This window comes from Erinaceus europaeus, chromosome 8, assembly GCF_950295315.1.
Source record: "Erinaceus europaeus chromosome 8, mEriEur2.1, whole genome shotgun sequence".
Taxonomy (NCBI): domain Eukaryota; kingdom Metazoa; phylum Chordata; class Mammalia; order Eulipotyphla; family Erinaceidae; genus Erinaceus; species Erinaceus europaeus.
Window position 1 is genome coordinate 75,987,402 of NC_080169.1, and position 15,390 is coordinate 76,002,791.

Here is a 15,390-nt window from a genome sequence, read left to right on the forward strand (position 1 = left end):
GTCATGGCTGCGCGGGGCAGCAGGGCGGAGCCGCAGCTCCCAGAGTACAGCTGCAGCTATGTGGTGTCGCGTCCCGTCTACAGCGAGCTCGCCTTCCAGCAGCAGCACGAGCAGCGCCTGCACCAGCGCAGGACGCTGAGGGAGAACCTGGCCTCGGGCTGCAGGTAGCCGGTCCGAGCCCGAGTGCTGGGGAACCCGATGTGTGGGTGCCAGGCGGGGACGCCCAGGGCTTCTCGCAGAGGCAGGACTCTACCTCTTTGGCCTGTAATGCCATTCAAAAGTGTGGCTCCATCATCTCTCCAGCTCAAAGTTGACTCTAGTCTCATCTTTGGGAAAGAGTTCCAGGGAATCCCATCTGTTCTCTCCCAAGGACACCTGGAGTGCATCCTAGGGGCAGAGACGGTCTCTATTGACTTCTTATAAAGGTCAGGCAGAGGAAGATGGGGGAGACAATCAGGAAAAAAAAAAAAAAGAGGAGCTAGCTGGGCATCCTAGAGAGCCAGGAACTCCTCTAGGCAGGAAGCTCGGCAGGAAGGCACCACCTCGCCCCAACCTCTTAAAATATTACAGTCAAGAAGAACTTGAGACCCTCCAAGTGCCACCAGATTTTCGCTTAAAAAAAAAAAACTTTTATTATAGGACATTTCAAATTTGTGCTTGTGTGTAAAATAAAACCCCTTCACCACGTGTTTACCTTTCATCCAACTTAAATGATGATCAACTCAAAGGCAATCTTGTTTCATCAGTGGTCATGCCCTTGCTCCCTCCCACCTTTTTATTTTTATTTTAGTTCTTTACAGTGAACCTTTTGTCTTTATATATTTCAATACATATATTTAGGGACAATTTTTTATTAATGATTTAATGATGACTGACAAGATTGTGGGTTGAGGGGTACAATTCCATACAATTCCCACCACCAGGTGTTCCATTCCCTACCCCTCTTCCTACCTTAGAAATTTCCCTATTCTTTATCCCTCTGGGAGTATGGACCAAGAATCTTTATAGGGAGCAGAAGATGGAAGGTCTGGCTTCTGTAATTGCTTTTCTGCTGGACATGGGTATTGACAGGTCAACACATACCCCCAGAAATAATAGTCATAATTCTTCTATCATGCACATAAATTAAATGCTTTAGTATAAATTTGAGTCAATATTAAATTTTCTTATGACTTTACCAATATAATTTTTAAATCACCTGAATTGGGAGTCAGGTAATGTCTGCTTCTTCTAAATATGTGTTCTTTGATCTATGGGTTATCAAATTTAAAAAATTAAGTAGTAAAGTGTACAACAAGGTATACATTCATCACGCTAAGGTTGTTATAAGAACTGGATCCAAGCTGTGGTTTGCCAAAATATACATAACATGCTTGTTTTATTTTAAAGAAAGAGAGAAGAAGTAGGAGAAGGCGCCTGGGTTAGAAGTCTGAACATTAATCTCCACTTAGAGACTCACACTGATCAACCTGTGGCTGACCCAGAAAATGGTTTCTTGTATTAGGTATTTTCACAGGGAATTAAGAATGTGAAGAGGGGAGGAAACACTTAATCCTGTTAATTACAATGCATTTAAAAGAGAAGATAGAGTCCTTGGCAAAAAGCACCATAAGCACTTCAGTACTAGTATTTTTCATGCAATTCTCATTCTCTGTCTAAATTATTGCATTTATCAGCAGAGTTCAGTTCAAACTTTTGGAATGTCACATTCAGTTGTGACTGAGATTGGATTCAAAACCCTGTCCTCTTACTTTTTGGCAGTTGCTCAAGAAAGAAAGTCATTGGTGTGCTGAAGACTCTCTTGCCCATCTTGGACTGGCTCCCCAAATATCGAGTTAAGGAATGGCTACTTAGTGACATCATTTCTGGAGTCAGTACTGGCCTAGTGGGCACGTTGCAAGGTAAGATGATGGGTTGACTCTCAAGGGACTGACAGTCACAGCCTTTACTGACAGTTTATCATCCCCACCCAACCCTCAGCCCCTCCTGTAGGTCTATACTAAAGGCTTGCTTATCCTTGAACACCTTCATCTTTCCTCTAGAGTCCCTCTGTGGAAAGATTTACCTCATTTCTCCTCTTCCTTAGGGCTTCCCCCTCCCCCCGGGAAACCCTGATGTTCTCTAGTTGGATGACTAATGAGAGCATTCTCATCTAAGCATTCTCATCCTTCTTTCATTAGTCACTACTCACAGTAAGAAATAAGTGTTCTGTTGTGATCTATAAACACATTTCTCAAGTTTTCCAAAAGAATATTTACCTTCACAAAAAAGGACACACTCTGGTGTTTTCTATTCTGCTCCCCCTAATCTGTTTATATGTTTGAAAATGATGACAGTAGTCCATAAAATTATTATATATTTTATACATGTGACTGGCCTGTAGTTTGAAATTGTCTTAAAGGCAAGAGGAAAAAAAACAGTATTTTTTTTTTTGGATTTCATCTGGTTTTTTTTGTTTGTTTTGTTTTGCTTTCCTAGCTGTCCCCTTTAAGCCTTAGGCAAAATATCCCAACATATAACTGACAATTAAAAAAAAACTGACTTTATATGATATTTTCATGAACACCTTGGAAATATGTCGCTGGGTTATAATGTGAGCATTCTTCTCTGTACCTTTATCATCTTGCTTTTCCTCCCCATTTACTTATTTTATTGCTTTTTTTCTTTCTGTATTTTACTTGATAAGACAGAGATAAATTGAGAGGGGAGGGTGAGATAGAGAGAAAGACATGGCAATACTGCTTTACCACTGGGGAAGATCCCCTTCCCCACCTCCTGCAGGAAGGGGTTTTGAAGCTAGATTCTTGCACATGATAAATTGTGCACTCAGCTGGGTGCACCACTGTCTTACTCCTCCTCCTTATTTATTTATTATAGTTTTTGGAGTGCCTAGTATGAGCCAGACACTAGGCATGCTGACATAGGACACACTACCTGCTTTGAAGGAGTTCATAGCCCAATGGGGTGATAGGTGAGAACAATTCAGTGTAAGAGCAGTGGAAGAAGTACTGTATCTCCCTACAAAAGTACAAACAGCAACACTCAGCCCAGTGGATTGGAATTCCAGGTGGTTGAGTTGTCAAATCTGTGTTTATCTGCAGGGTAAGTCTGAATTTGCCAAGCGATAGGAAGTAGGAGGGGTTAGGTTGTTTAAAGGGTGATAGGTCTAAAATAGATGATTTCAGAAGTTAGTAATAACTGTTGAGCAATATTGTGAGCCGAAATACACGCGATGCTCTCAAGATTACTCAAAGTAACTAGGTAGATTCCCACAGAAGAGGAGGATGTGGTCTGGTTTCAATGAAGAACCTCACCAGATCAGTTGAGTTTTCTTTAAAAAAAATTTTTTTTTGCTATTATATTTATTTGTTTGATAGACAGCCAAAAATCAAGAGGGTAGGGAGAGGTAGAAAATTAGAAAGACAGAAAGACATTTGCAATCCTATGTCATCACTCAGGAAAGCTTTCCCCCTGCAGGTGGGATGGAACCCAGGTCCTTGCACATTGTAACATGTGTGTTCAACCAGGTGCACCACCACCTGGCCCCCAACAATCAGTTGAGTTGTCAGTCAAGAAGGTATATGGGACTGCAGCTTACAAGTTGAATAATGTTAGATGCCTGTGTACACAGTGTACTCTAACCACTGTGACTTAGTGACGTCCTGTAATACTTGGGAAGTCATCTTTATTGTTCATGCTCTGGGACTTTTGGTGTCTTAGGCATGAACATATTTCTACATAACTACTATACTATCTCCTCAGCTCCTCACTATTACCTTTTTTCTTTAAAAAGAACTTATCTTTTTTAAAATATTTATTTTATTTATTTATTCCCTTTTGTTGCCCTTGTTGTTTTATTGTTGTTGTCATTATTGGATAGGACAGAGAGAAATGGAGAGAGGAGGGGAAGACAGAGAGGAGGAGAGAAAGACACCTGCAGACCTGCTTCACCGCTTGTGAAGCAACTCCCGTGCAGGTGGGGAGCTGGGGTTTGAACCGGGATCCTTATGCCGGTCCTTGTGCTTTGTGCCACCTGCGCTTAACCCGCTGCGCTACAGCCCCACTCCCCACTATTACCTTTTGAATAGATAAAAATCTTATTATATTTAGCTCAAATTCATACAACTTGTAGGTGGTAAAACTGGGGCTTAAAGCTAGTTATATATATATACTGTGAATTACCTTATTTCATCATGAGTATTGTGTTTTCCAGAAACACATTTTTTTGTTTGTTTATTAATACAAGGTGGAGTGATAGAGATAGATAGATAGGTAGATAGATAGATAGATAGATATGAAGGAAGAAAGAATACCAGATCATTATTCTAGCATGCAGAATGCCAAGAATTGAACCCAGGATGTCATGCTCCAAGTCCAGTGCCTTACTCACTGTACCACATCCAGGTCCTGAGAAACATCTCTATAACCTTTTTATTTATAAAGTGAATTTTGTGAAACTAACATCACTTATACATTTATTCATTATCAATAACCCGGGAGGGAAAAAAAAAGAAAAAGAATTGCCATAGTGATATCCATAGTGGTGGATTAGTCATGCTGTAGTGGGGATTACTTGGGAGAGGGATTATCTACATTGTGACCCAGGAAGGCATTATTGAAGAAGTGAAATCTAATCATAGCTTGGAGGATGAAGGAATAATCAAGTAGATAGACGTGGTTGCCCAATAAAGGTATAAAGCTCTTGAGGCCAAGAAGAATTTAATGTTTTTAGAGATGAGCAGGATGAAATCTAGTATGAGGGAATCTGATAGGGGAGGGCAAATGACACATGAGATAAGGTTAGGCAGGGCCCATCTGAGTTTCCTTAGTCTCAGTCTGAGGACATCTTGAACAAGATCAGTCAGGAGATGGAGAAAGCTACAGATATATGCACCTGAATAAGAGTCACTGACATAAAGATAGACTAAGGGTACAGATAAAAAACACAGATGACTGAATTTTTGTCTTTACCAGTGAATAGCAGGTTATGTCATTTGATACAAAGATAAAGATTGACTGAGGAACAGGTTTGGCATGGAACTTCAGAGTTTTCCTTTTTGGTGTGCTAAATTTCAGATGCATGTGAAACTCCTAGGTGGAAGTGACAAATATAGAGTTGGAACTACCACAATTGTAAAAGTCAGAGAGAAGTTTAGGCTAGACAATAAAAAATCAGGAAATCAAGACAGGTGGTGGTGCACCTGGTAGAGCAAACATGTTACTTCAGACCTGGGTTCAAGTCTGTGGTTTCCACCTACATCAGGGAAACTTCACAGGTGGTAAAACAGTACTACAGCTGTCTCCCTTTCTTATTCTCTATTTCTCTTTATATCTATCAGAAATAAGGGGAAAAATGCCTCTGGGAGCAAAGGAATTCTCCTGAAGACACTGAGCCCTAGTGATAACCCTGGTGGGGAAAAAATTCAGGAAATTATTACTGTATTAAAAAAAAAAGACTCACTTGTTTATTAAAATGAGAGAGAAGACAGAGAGAGGTAACCAGAGTATCACTCTGCCACAGATGATGTTGGGGATCACACTCAGAATTTCATTTCAGAATTTCTAAATACTCTAGCCCTGCACCACCTCCTGAGCACCTAGATGTGATATTTAAGAGAGGGAATGCCGGAAACTATTTTGGGAGGAAGGATAGATGGAATACGTTGAGGTCTGCAAAATGTGAGGGTCACAAGAAAATGTGGGAGTGGGTTTAGGAAGTTAGAGGAAACAATTAGAGGGGTGTGAAATCAAGATAAGAGAAAGCCCATTTTAAACAATATTTTATTTAATTTATTTGAATAAAGACAGAGAAATTGAGAGGGAAGTGGGAAGTCAAAAAGGAGAAAGAGATACACCTGCAGCACTGCTTCATTGCTTGTGAAGCTTCTTCCCCTAAGGTGGGAATCAGCGGCTTGAACCAGGATCCTTGTGAACTATAACATATATACTCTACAGGATGCCTACCACCCAGCCCTGAGGGGGAAAAAAACACAACCAAGGCTGGAAGCAAGATTTGGAAGCAATACAAGTGTCAAATATTAGATGAATAGATAAGGAAGTTGTAGTATATATACACAATGGAATGAATACTCCCTAGATTTAAGAAAAGATTACATCTTATCTTTTGCTACCATGTGGATGGAACTAGAGCAAACCACCCTAACTGAAATAAATCAGAAAGAAAGAGATAAGTACTGGATAATTCTACTCAATGGGATTTAAGAAACAAAACAAAGGAAAATACAAGGTGAAATATTAAAGAACTAGGGTATATTTCAGCAGTTCCAAGAAGTCAATGGAAGGAGACGAATGAAAACAAGATAGGGGTCCTAGTACTGTATCATGTAGAGGAATGGAACTCTGGTGACAGAATGAGGTGTACTGACACCTACTTTGGCGAGATATGATTTATACCCCTGTGACAACAATCTTATAAAGCAGCATTTCCTCACTAAAATACACTAATAAGTGAATAAGTAAGTAAAAAGACTGGATGGGCCCCTAATGTTGAGTAATCTTGAGGGGTGTTGGTGCTGATTTTAAGGTAGTTAGAAAAGTTTGGTGTAAAACAGTAAAGAAATGGCTGTAAGTATCAGATGATGAAGGCAGAGTGACTGGAGCTACCTTCTCTTAATATGGGAGATACCAAACAAAGTTACAAATTAGTGGGGTACTTAGTAGAAAGAAAGAGCTCTGTGCTCCTTGAGGAAGAAGACAAAGAAGTAAAATTTGTTGCACCCATCACAAGAAATAATGTGTTCAAGGACAGGAAGGGGAGGGGTTCTCTTTAAAAACAGGAAGAATCTTTTAAAAAATTTTATCAGTGATTTAATATTGATTTACAAAATTTCACATCAACAGGGGCATGATTTCACACTGTTCCCACCACCAGATTTCTGAATCCCCAATCCCTCCTTTGCAAGCCATAGCAGCTCTTCTAAGGTTGCAGACATGGGTTAACTATCATCTCTACATCTATCTGTCTACATCTATACATAATTTGCCCATTTTCTTCCAGGTCCACTCCTCTCTTCCTCTCCAAGCCACACATAACCCTATTACTACATCCAAATGTTCATCCCTTTTTCCTCTCTCTCTTCGGGTCCTGATTGAGCTGGAGTTTAGAGTTCTTTTGTTGTCTTTCGTATCACTGCTCCCCCAGTGGGAGTACGGATCAAAATTGCTTTTTGGGGTGCAGAAGGTAGAAGGACTAGCTTCTGTAATTGCTTCTCTGCTTGACATGGGCATTGGCAGGTTGATCCATACCCCCAACCAAAACAGGAATAATCTTTCCATCATTTACTAAGGAAGAAAGATGGACAAAATGGCATATAGAGATTTGAAATTTTGGTGAAAAACAAAGGTGGGTATCACTTATGGGTTGTGTTTTGGATGAAGTCTGCAAGTCTGTGTAGAGAAAGGAAGGGGGGAAATAAAAAAATACAGAAGTTTGAGTTGCTCACTAAAAAGCTTTCATGATTCAAAGTAATGTTCTATGTTTCTTTACAAATTGAATTTAAAAATTGTAAACAAGTTCCTTTAAAATGAAAATTATTATGGTATATTTGAGTAGCTAGTTGCCTAGAAGTAGGATTTCTACTTCATATTACATTAAAATCTATCTATAATTTTAATACATGAGACAAATATGTTTACTTTGACAAAAGTGGGAACATATAATATTTATTACACTTTTGAATACTGTTTTCTTCTTGCTTTTTTCTTTATGCTTCTTCTTGTTCATAAATGTACTGTGTTCATAAATTATGGGTGCAATGTTGTTTCATGGAGTTATAGTATATGAAATAAAGTTTTAAAAATCACTTCCCTGTTTGGGGACATTAATAGATAACTAATTTTGGGTACCGGTGGGTAAGTATATTTAGTTTATCACTTTTATTTGTACTGCTTTAAATATAATCTCTTATTAATGACTCAAGGTTTAAAGGGCTTGATTTTTTTTTCATTGTGAGTGAAATGTGGGTAGATAACATGGAGTAAGATATACCAACTATCAAAGAAGTATTTAACCCTGGAAAATAAGGTTTTATTTTCACCTTCCAATCCCCACATATATGGAAAATTTGAGATTACCCTATGTATAATGTTCACACACATTGTCCATGATATTCATGGATCTGGAAGCTGATGTAATTATCTCACGGAGGAGTTGATTCTTTGACCAGGAGAAAAAGTTGTCTTGCTTGCTACTGTGTACAATTGTCACATTTTTTTTTTACTTTGTTTGTTTGGATTTAACTTCTTTTTCCTATCAAGAAAGAATGAAGTCCAGTGGAAGAATGATTGTTTGCTTCAATACACAGAAAAATAGTGAATTCAGATACAACTGTCTTTATTCAAACTAATCTGATCCTTTATACTGAACTGACAAAATGTTTAATCAACAACTGACAATTTTTTTCCACTTGTCTTCTCAGTGAATGACTAGATAACTGATCAAATGAATCAATTCATTTGAGCAGGTGATGCATGTAGTCGCAATCTATTCCAGCTGATTTAAATCAGATTCTGTATGTTAGCGAACAAAAGACTATATGCAAAATAAGGACACCACTCAGGAAATACTGCAAATTGAGAATATTTATGAAAAGGTCTTGGTATAGTCAAAATATATTTGTTTGTGAATTTAATAATTTTGAATGTACTTACAGGCATGGCGTATGCTCTATTAGCTGCAGTACCTGTTGAATATGGTCTCTACTCTGCTTTTTTCCCTATACTGATATACTTTTTCTTTGGAACATCAAGACACATCTCAGTTGGTAATTATAAGCATATGCTGTCATTGTTTTTATTCCTGTTTAACATTCTTTGGCTTTGTTGCATGTATTATGTCTTTATCTTGGTATGTGTATACATATATATGTGTATATCTATGATCATGGTTAATGATTTTGAGGGAAATAGGGCTTCTGTGCTTTCCCTTTTATATCCAATGATTCAATGATTCTTCTTAGCTTTAAAAATATTGTGCTACAGTGAATTTTATACTTAACTTTTCTAAGAAGTAGAGAAAATTGAAGGATTTTGAAAATTATAGACTACCTTTAAATTTTAGCATGATTTATTTTTAATGTATTAAAATTGACTACATATATAGAACGTGTTCTTTTCCAAAATAAGTGGTGGGAAGAATCTTAAAAAGATCCTTAAAAGTACTGTTTTATTAGATTAACTTAACACTTACCAAATTAGGTTCATCAAATACGTATTCATTATTTCATTACAGAGCATACTTATTTTAAATCACTAATATTTGAAGACTAGCAAAACATTTCAAAACAATTTAGAAACTAACTTGGCTGTCTTTCTTGGGATGGCTCAAAATAGGTTTATATCCTGTTATTCCTTACATTTAAATTCTCTTTTGCTATAATGTTCTAGCAAGTAAATGTTTTAATGCTATTTTGTGACTTTGACATTTATGCTAGAGATAATTTTGCTCCTTCATCCATCTGTTGGCTAGACATGTCTACCTGGACAATATTCTTGAAACAATTACTCTACATAACCCAGAAAATACTCTATCCCCAGCCCAGAACTTGACCTTAGTTATATCTCCCCTATTACCTTTTATTATGTTTTCTGTTAAAAGAAAACAGGGAGAAGTTATTGAACTTCTTCATTTAGGAGAGCCGTTGAGTATCAGATTTGGCATTCCATACCTTTAGACACTGAAGGATATTGTATCCTGGTTCTAAGTGCTTCCAACTGTAAAACATTGCATAAGCAAAATATAGGATCATTATTGTCATGGGAAAAATATCATGATTGGATGGGGCAATTGCTGGAAGGTAAGAAGCATGTTTAACTTGGATCTTAAACTCTGCCATTTGATACGAAAAATAATTTAACTTGGAAAGATAAAAAGAGAAACTATACTGTTCCTCTATCAAAGTTGCATCCTGTGGTACTGATCAAGTAACCAGTATGACAGAAATCAGGACTTAGGATGCTCTAGGAATGAGTTTTTTCAAACCAAAATCATAACAAACAAAGAGGCTTAGCTTGCTTACTACCTCTATTAGGGAACCTTTTCTGACAAATTTCCCCCACTAGCCTGACCCCAGCCCATATACATTAACTTTACACTAAGAGAGGTTAGGAGAGATGGAAATTGATTTCATAACTTAAAAAAAACACACACATACACACAGAGAGAATGAGAGAGAGAGAGATAGAAGCTAAAGTATTACTGAGATTTAGCATACAGTAATGGTAGAGACTGAAGCTGCCATCACTAGGGCCTCGGGCATACAAATTCTATGCCTTCACAGGTGGCACTATCCTCCTGAATATTGTGTTATTGTTGTCTATCTAGATGGCTTTAGTGTAATGAAGCATCTATGCTTTAACTTCTTTGTTGAACAAATAATGTTTGTTCTTAGTTATAGTTAAGTAATCCACATATCTTTCTAATCCTATGCAGATATGTTGGACATTAACATTTGTGAGTAATAATTATTAATTGATAGAGACTTCTTTCCCCAGGACCTTTTCCAGTGGTCAGTTTAATGGTGGGATCTGTTGTTCTGAGCATGGCTCCTGATGAACGATTTCTCACATCCAGCAATAATGGAACTGTATTAAATAGCACTGTGATAAACCCTATGGCTAGAGATACAACAAGAGTATTGATCGCGAGCACCCTTACACTTTTGGTTGGAATCATACAGGTAATGAATGGATTTATAAGTAAAATAGAGATTGGCAGGATTTTTTTTTTTTACTTCAAATAGCTAAATAAATCCTATGGCCTTCAAAATTCAAAGGTGAGGTGATTTACTGGGCACACATTTTATTGTTTATTTTTATTTTTATTTTATTTATTTATTTATTGGATAGAGACAGAGAAACTGAGATGGAAGGGGGAGATAGAAAGGGAGGGGAGGGAGGGGAGGAGAGAGACAGAGAGAGAACTGCTTCACTGCTCATGAAGCTTCCCTCCCTGCAGGGGTGAGGACTTGGGGCTTGAACTTGGGTCCTTGGGTATGGTAACATGTGAGCTCAACTGAGAGCACCACTACCTGCCTCCTCTCCACCCCCACAGTTAATTTCTAAATTATGTTCCTTGAATTAGATGTTGCACAAGTCTACAGGATCCAACTTATTAAGGCTTATTTACTAAAGTTTGAGATAAGGGGTGGCAGTGGGGGTGGGGAAGTGTGTGGGATGTTGAAGGGGAGTAGAAAAGTGTGTGATTCAAATGAGAATGAGTGAAGAAAAATAAGTAGGAATCCATTAAAGAAAATTAATTAATGTATGGAATTGTACTCCTCTTATCCTATGGTCTTGTTATCATTATTAAATTGGGAAAGGGAGAAAAGAAAGAAAGAAAGAAAGAAAGAAAGAAAGAAAGAAAGAAAGAAAGAAAGAAAGAAAGAAAGAAAATGAATAGTTCTGGTGAATGGACCCAGGGAACCAGAAAGTCTGAAATAAACATGTTTTTTTTATTTGTTTGTTTTGCTTTCTTAGTTTCTATCTAGAAAATCCTCAAGGTTCCTGTTGAATATGACTTTTGTATTTTAGAATGGTGGAGGGGAAGAATTCAGATGTGTATACTACCATTATTTTTGTATTGTAGGTAGATAACAGCATTTTGATTAAAGTTAAAACATTAATATTTCAAGAGAGTTGGTTCTTCTCACAGATGAACATTTAGTTCCCCCCCCCTTTTTTTTTTTTATCTTTTTTGCTCTAGTTGATATTTGGAGTTTTGCAGATTGGATTCATAGTGAGGTACTTGGCAGATCCTTTGGTTGGTGGTTTCACAACAGCTGCTGCTTTTCAAGTATTGGTGTCACAGCTAAAGATCGTCCTCAATGTTCCGACCAAAAACTATAATGGAGTTCTTTCCATTATCTATGTAAGTGTTACTTCTTACTCTAGAGGTGACTCACTGAGATAAAACAATGTTTTCTTTTCCTCTTGAACCTTTGTTTTGGTGATTATTGAAAACATTCTCTGAATGAAGCAATAGAATTATAAGTGACATTGAAGAAGGCAAAACTTTAAGCTATTATTCTCAATTGGTTAAAATGGCTCCAGGGACCACTGCACCTAAACTTTACTTTTGTTTTGTTTGTTTGTTTGTTCACTTTTTGCCACCAGGATTGTTTGGGGACTTGGTACCTATATGATGAATACACTGTTTCTGGAAGCCTTTTTTCTTTCTTTTTGATAGAAACAGAGAAATTAACAGGGAAGGGAGAGATAGGGAGAGAAAGAGAGACCTCTGCAGCTTTCCTTTGCCTCTAGTGAAGCTCCTCACCCCTAAAGGTGGGGAGTGGGAGCTTGTGTCTAGGTCCCTGCAAACTGTAATGTGTGCACTCTACTGGGGCACACCACCCAGACCTGCACCAAAAATTATTAATAAAAAAAAAAACATGATGTAGTGAAGACTGGTGTGGTATAAAGTAGACTTCAGTTCTTGGCTAAACTTTACTTCTAACCAGCTAGGGCACCTTGGACACATCATGTAGGCTAGTGACTAAAAGCTCAGAATTGAAGTCTAATCTAGATTCAAATCCTGGCTTTATTTTTTATAGCCACATGAGTAATTTAGTATCTCAATTTCCTTTGAATATTGAAGTTGGTAATAGTACCTACAAACTAAGTTAAATAAAGATAGATGAGACGTACTTGATCTAAAGGCTAACACATTCGAACTGCTTTTAAAAAGTTGCTATTTTGAACTTCTTATCTCATATTTCAAGGCTTTTTTTTCTATTTGTAAAATGATTGGAGATGTTATCTCCTTCCTAACTCTGAGTCCATCAAATGCATAATGTAAATTGCCTATGCAATTATATATGTAAAAGAACATCAGATTCAGAGGTGACTCAACATGCAAAAGAGATGCAAAAGAAGGATGTAGATCACACAGAGTAGATTTGAAAAAGTTCTTGAACCTAAATATATGCTCTGTTATATATGCATGTTATTGATGCTTGAAGAATGTTGATAATAGTAATGTGATGTCATCATAGCTGGAGGGAATGGTACTATGCAAAAGCAATGTGCCAGCAATAACAGAGTTTGAGTTCTTTTAAAAAAATTTTTTTAATTATCTTTATTTAGGATAGACACAACCAGAAATTGAGACAGTAGGGGAGATAGAGAGGGAGAGAGAAAGACAGATACCTGCCGTACTGCTTCACCACTTACAATGCTTTCCCCCTGCAGGTGGGGACCGGGGGCTCGAACCTAAGTCTTTGAGCACTGTAACATATGCGCTCAACCAGGTGCGTCACCACCCAGTCCTGAGTTTGAGTTCTTTAATGACCCACATATTAGCTTCTATAACAGTGTAAGGTTATGCATACACACACACACACATACATACATACAGACACACACACAAATGTGTGTATATATATATATATATATATATATATATATATATATATATATACTCAATTACACACCAGTAGGAGTCTTGTTTCTACCGCTTACAATCTATGTGAGTTTGAGTATATTACATGTAACTTTCCTAAACCTCAATGTTATCAAATGTAAAATGGAGGTAAAAAAAATAATGGTTACCTCCTACAATTGGGATGCTTGAAAAAGTATATTTTTATTGTATAGAGACAGAGGTAAATCAATAGGAAAGGAAGAGTTAGGGAGGGTCGGGTGGTAGCGCAGAGGGTTAAGCACACATGGCACAAAGCACAAGGACCAGATTAAAGATCTTGGTTCCAGCCCCTGGCTCCCCACTGGCAGGGGTGGGGGGAGAGTCGCTTCACAAGAGGTGAAGCAGGTCTGCAAGTGTCTCCCCTTCTTTGTCTTTCTCTCCTCTCTACATTTCTCTCTGTAGTATCCAACAACAATAGCAACAACAACAATAATAACCACCACAACAATAAAACAACAAGGGCAACAAAATGGGGGGAAAATATCCTCTAGTAGCAGTGGATTTGTAGTGCAGGTACTGAGCCCCAGCAATAACCCTAGAGGCAAAAAAAAAAAAACCAAAAAAACAAAAAAAAGAAAAACTGAAAGGAAGAGGTAGAAATAGAGAGAGACCTGCAGCACTGCTATCATTCATAAAGTTTCATCTGGCAGGTGGGGACCAGAAGCTTGAACCTGGGTCCTTGTGCACCATATTGTGTGCTCTACCAGGTGTGCCATCACCTGCTCTTGGTTTTTTGCTTTCTTTTCTTTTTTTTTTTTTTCTGACCACATTGTTTGCTTTGGAAACTTTGAGTTGCTTTTTCTGTAATAGATTCTTTAAATATATATTATTTTTATTCATTTATTGGATAGAGACAGTCAGAAATTGAGAGGGAAGGGGGAAGTAGAGAGACACCTGCAGCACTATTTCACCACAAGTGAAGCTTCCCCCCCTGCAGGTGAGGACCAGGGGATGGGGCTCAAACCTGAGTTTTTGTGCTTTGTAACGTGTGCACTCAACCAGGAGCACCACCACCTGGCCCCCCCCTTAGTAGATTCTTAAATTTTGCAGCCCCTGACACATTTTGCTTTTAGGCTTTTCCATCATCCATCCATCCATCCATCCATCCATCCATCCATCCATCCATCCATCCATCCATCCATCCATCATCAGTCATTCATCTATTCAGTAAGTATTACTGAATACCTGTCATGTGCCTGACAATATTCACCTGTCCCATACAACTCACCAATCCCTCAGTCCACTAAGACAGCCCTCTTTGAGTGTACTCACCTCCTTGTGTGAATTTTGTAGACCTGAGTCCAGATCACAGGCAACCAAGCAAAATGGTTAACCTGAGTCCCTGGTTATTGTAGATCATAACACACAGGATTCTGAAATAATTATTCTGGTTTCCTAGGACTATATATATTTTAAAATATGATGCTTGCTACAAATGAACTCACATTCAATATGGACAAAAGAGCAGGAAAAACTAGGATGAGGTAAAAATATTGAAACATCAATTCAAATCGAATCAATAGGTGACTTGTGTCTTATTGAATATTAATCTTTAAAAAATTTTTATTTATAAAATGGAAATATTGAATAAGAAGGGTGCTATTCCACACAATTCCTACCACTGGAACTCCATACCTCATCCCTTAGAAGATTAATCTTGAAATCTCAGGTTAAAGTAAATTAAAAATTTTCCCACTTAATCCCCCAATAAAGAAAGTTTTAAAAATCATTTAATACTGCAAAAAAATTTTTCCCAAGAAATTCCTCCCAGACCAGTAAAGTTGGATAAAGGGATCTCAGTCATTTATGAGTGATGGTAAATGTAAGCCTGATCTTCTGAAAAGAATTAATATGTCTAGAAATTACTGGATAAAGGTTCAGTGAACCACTTACTACATGAACAGAGAATTTTGCTTATATTACTAGTTGGGATCACTAAAGAATTATTTCAT

The 15,390-nt window shown here is 37.6% G+C and overlaps 1 protein-coding gene across 1 annotated transcript in view; it reads left to right on the plus strand.

Annotated features, from left to right (window-relative positions):
* SLC26A4 (solute carrier family 26 member 4) overlaps positions 1 to 15,390 on the plus strand; it is a 63,946-nt gene that overhangs the window by 1,020 nt on the left and 47,536 nt on the right. Inside the window, exons 2-6 of the mRNA XM_007528309.3 lie at positions 1 to 164; positions 1,762 to 1,901; positions 8,673 to 8,783; positions 10,513 to 10,697; positions 11,723 to 11,887. Of these exons, the coding sequence (XP_007528371.1) occupies positions 4 to 164; positions 1,762 to 1,901; positions 8,673 to 8,783; positions 10,513 to 10,697; positions 11,723 to 11,887 (762 nt within the window). The 5' untranslated portion in view covers positions 1 to 3. The remainder of the gene's footprint in view (positions 165 to 1,761; positions 1,902 to 8,672; positions 8,784 to 10,512; positions 10,698 to 11,722; positions 11,888 to 15,390) is intronic.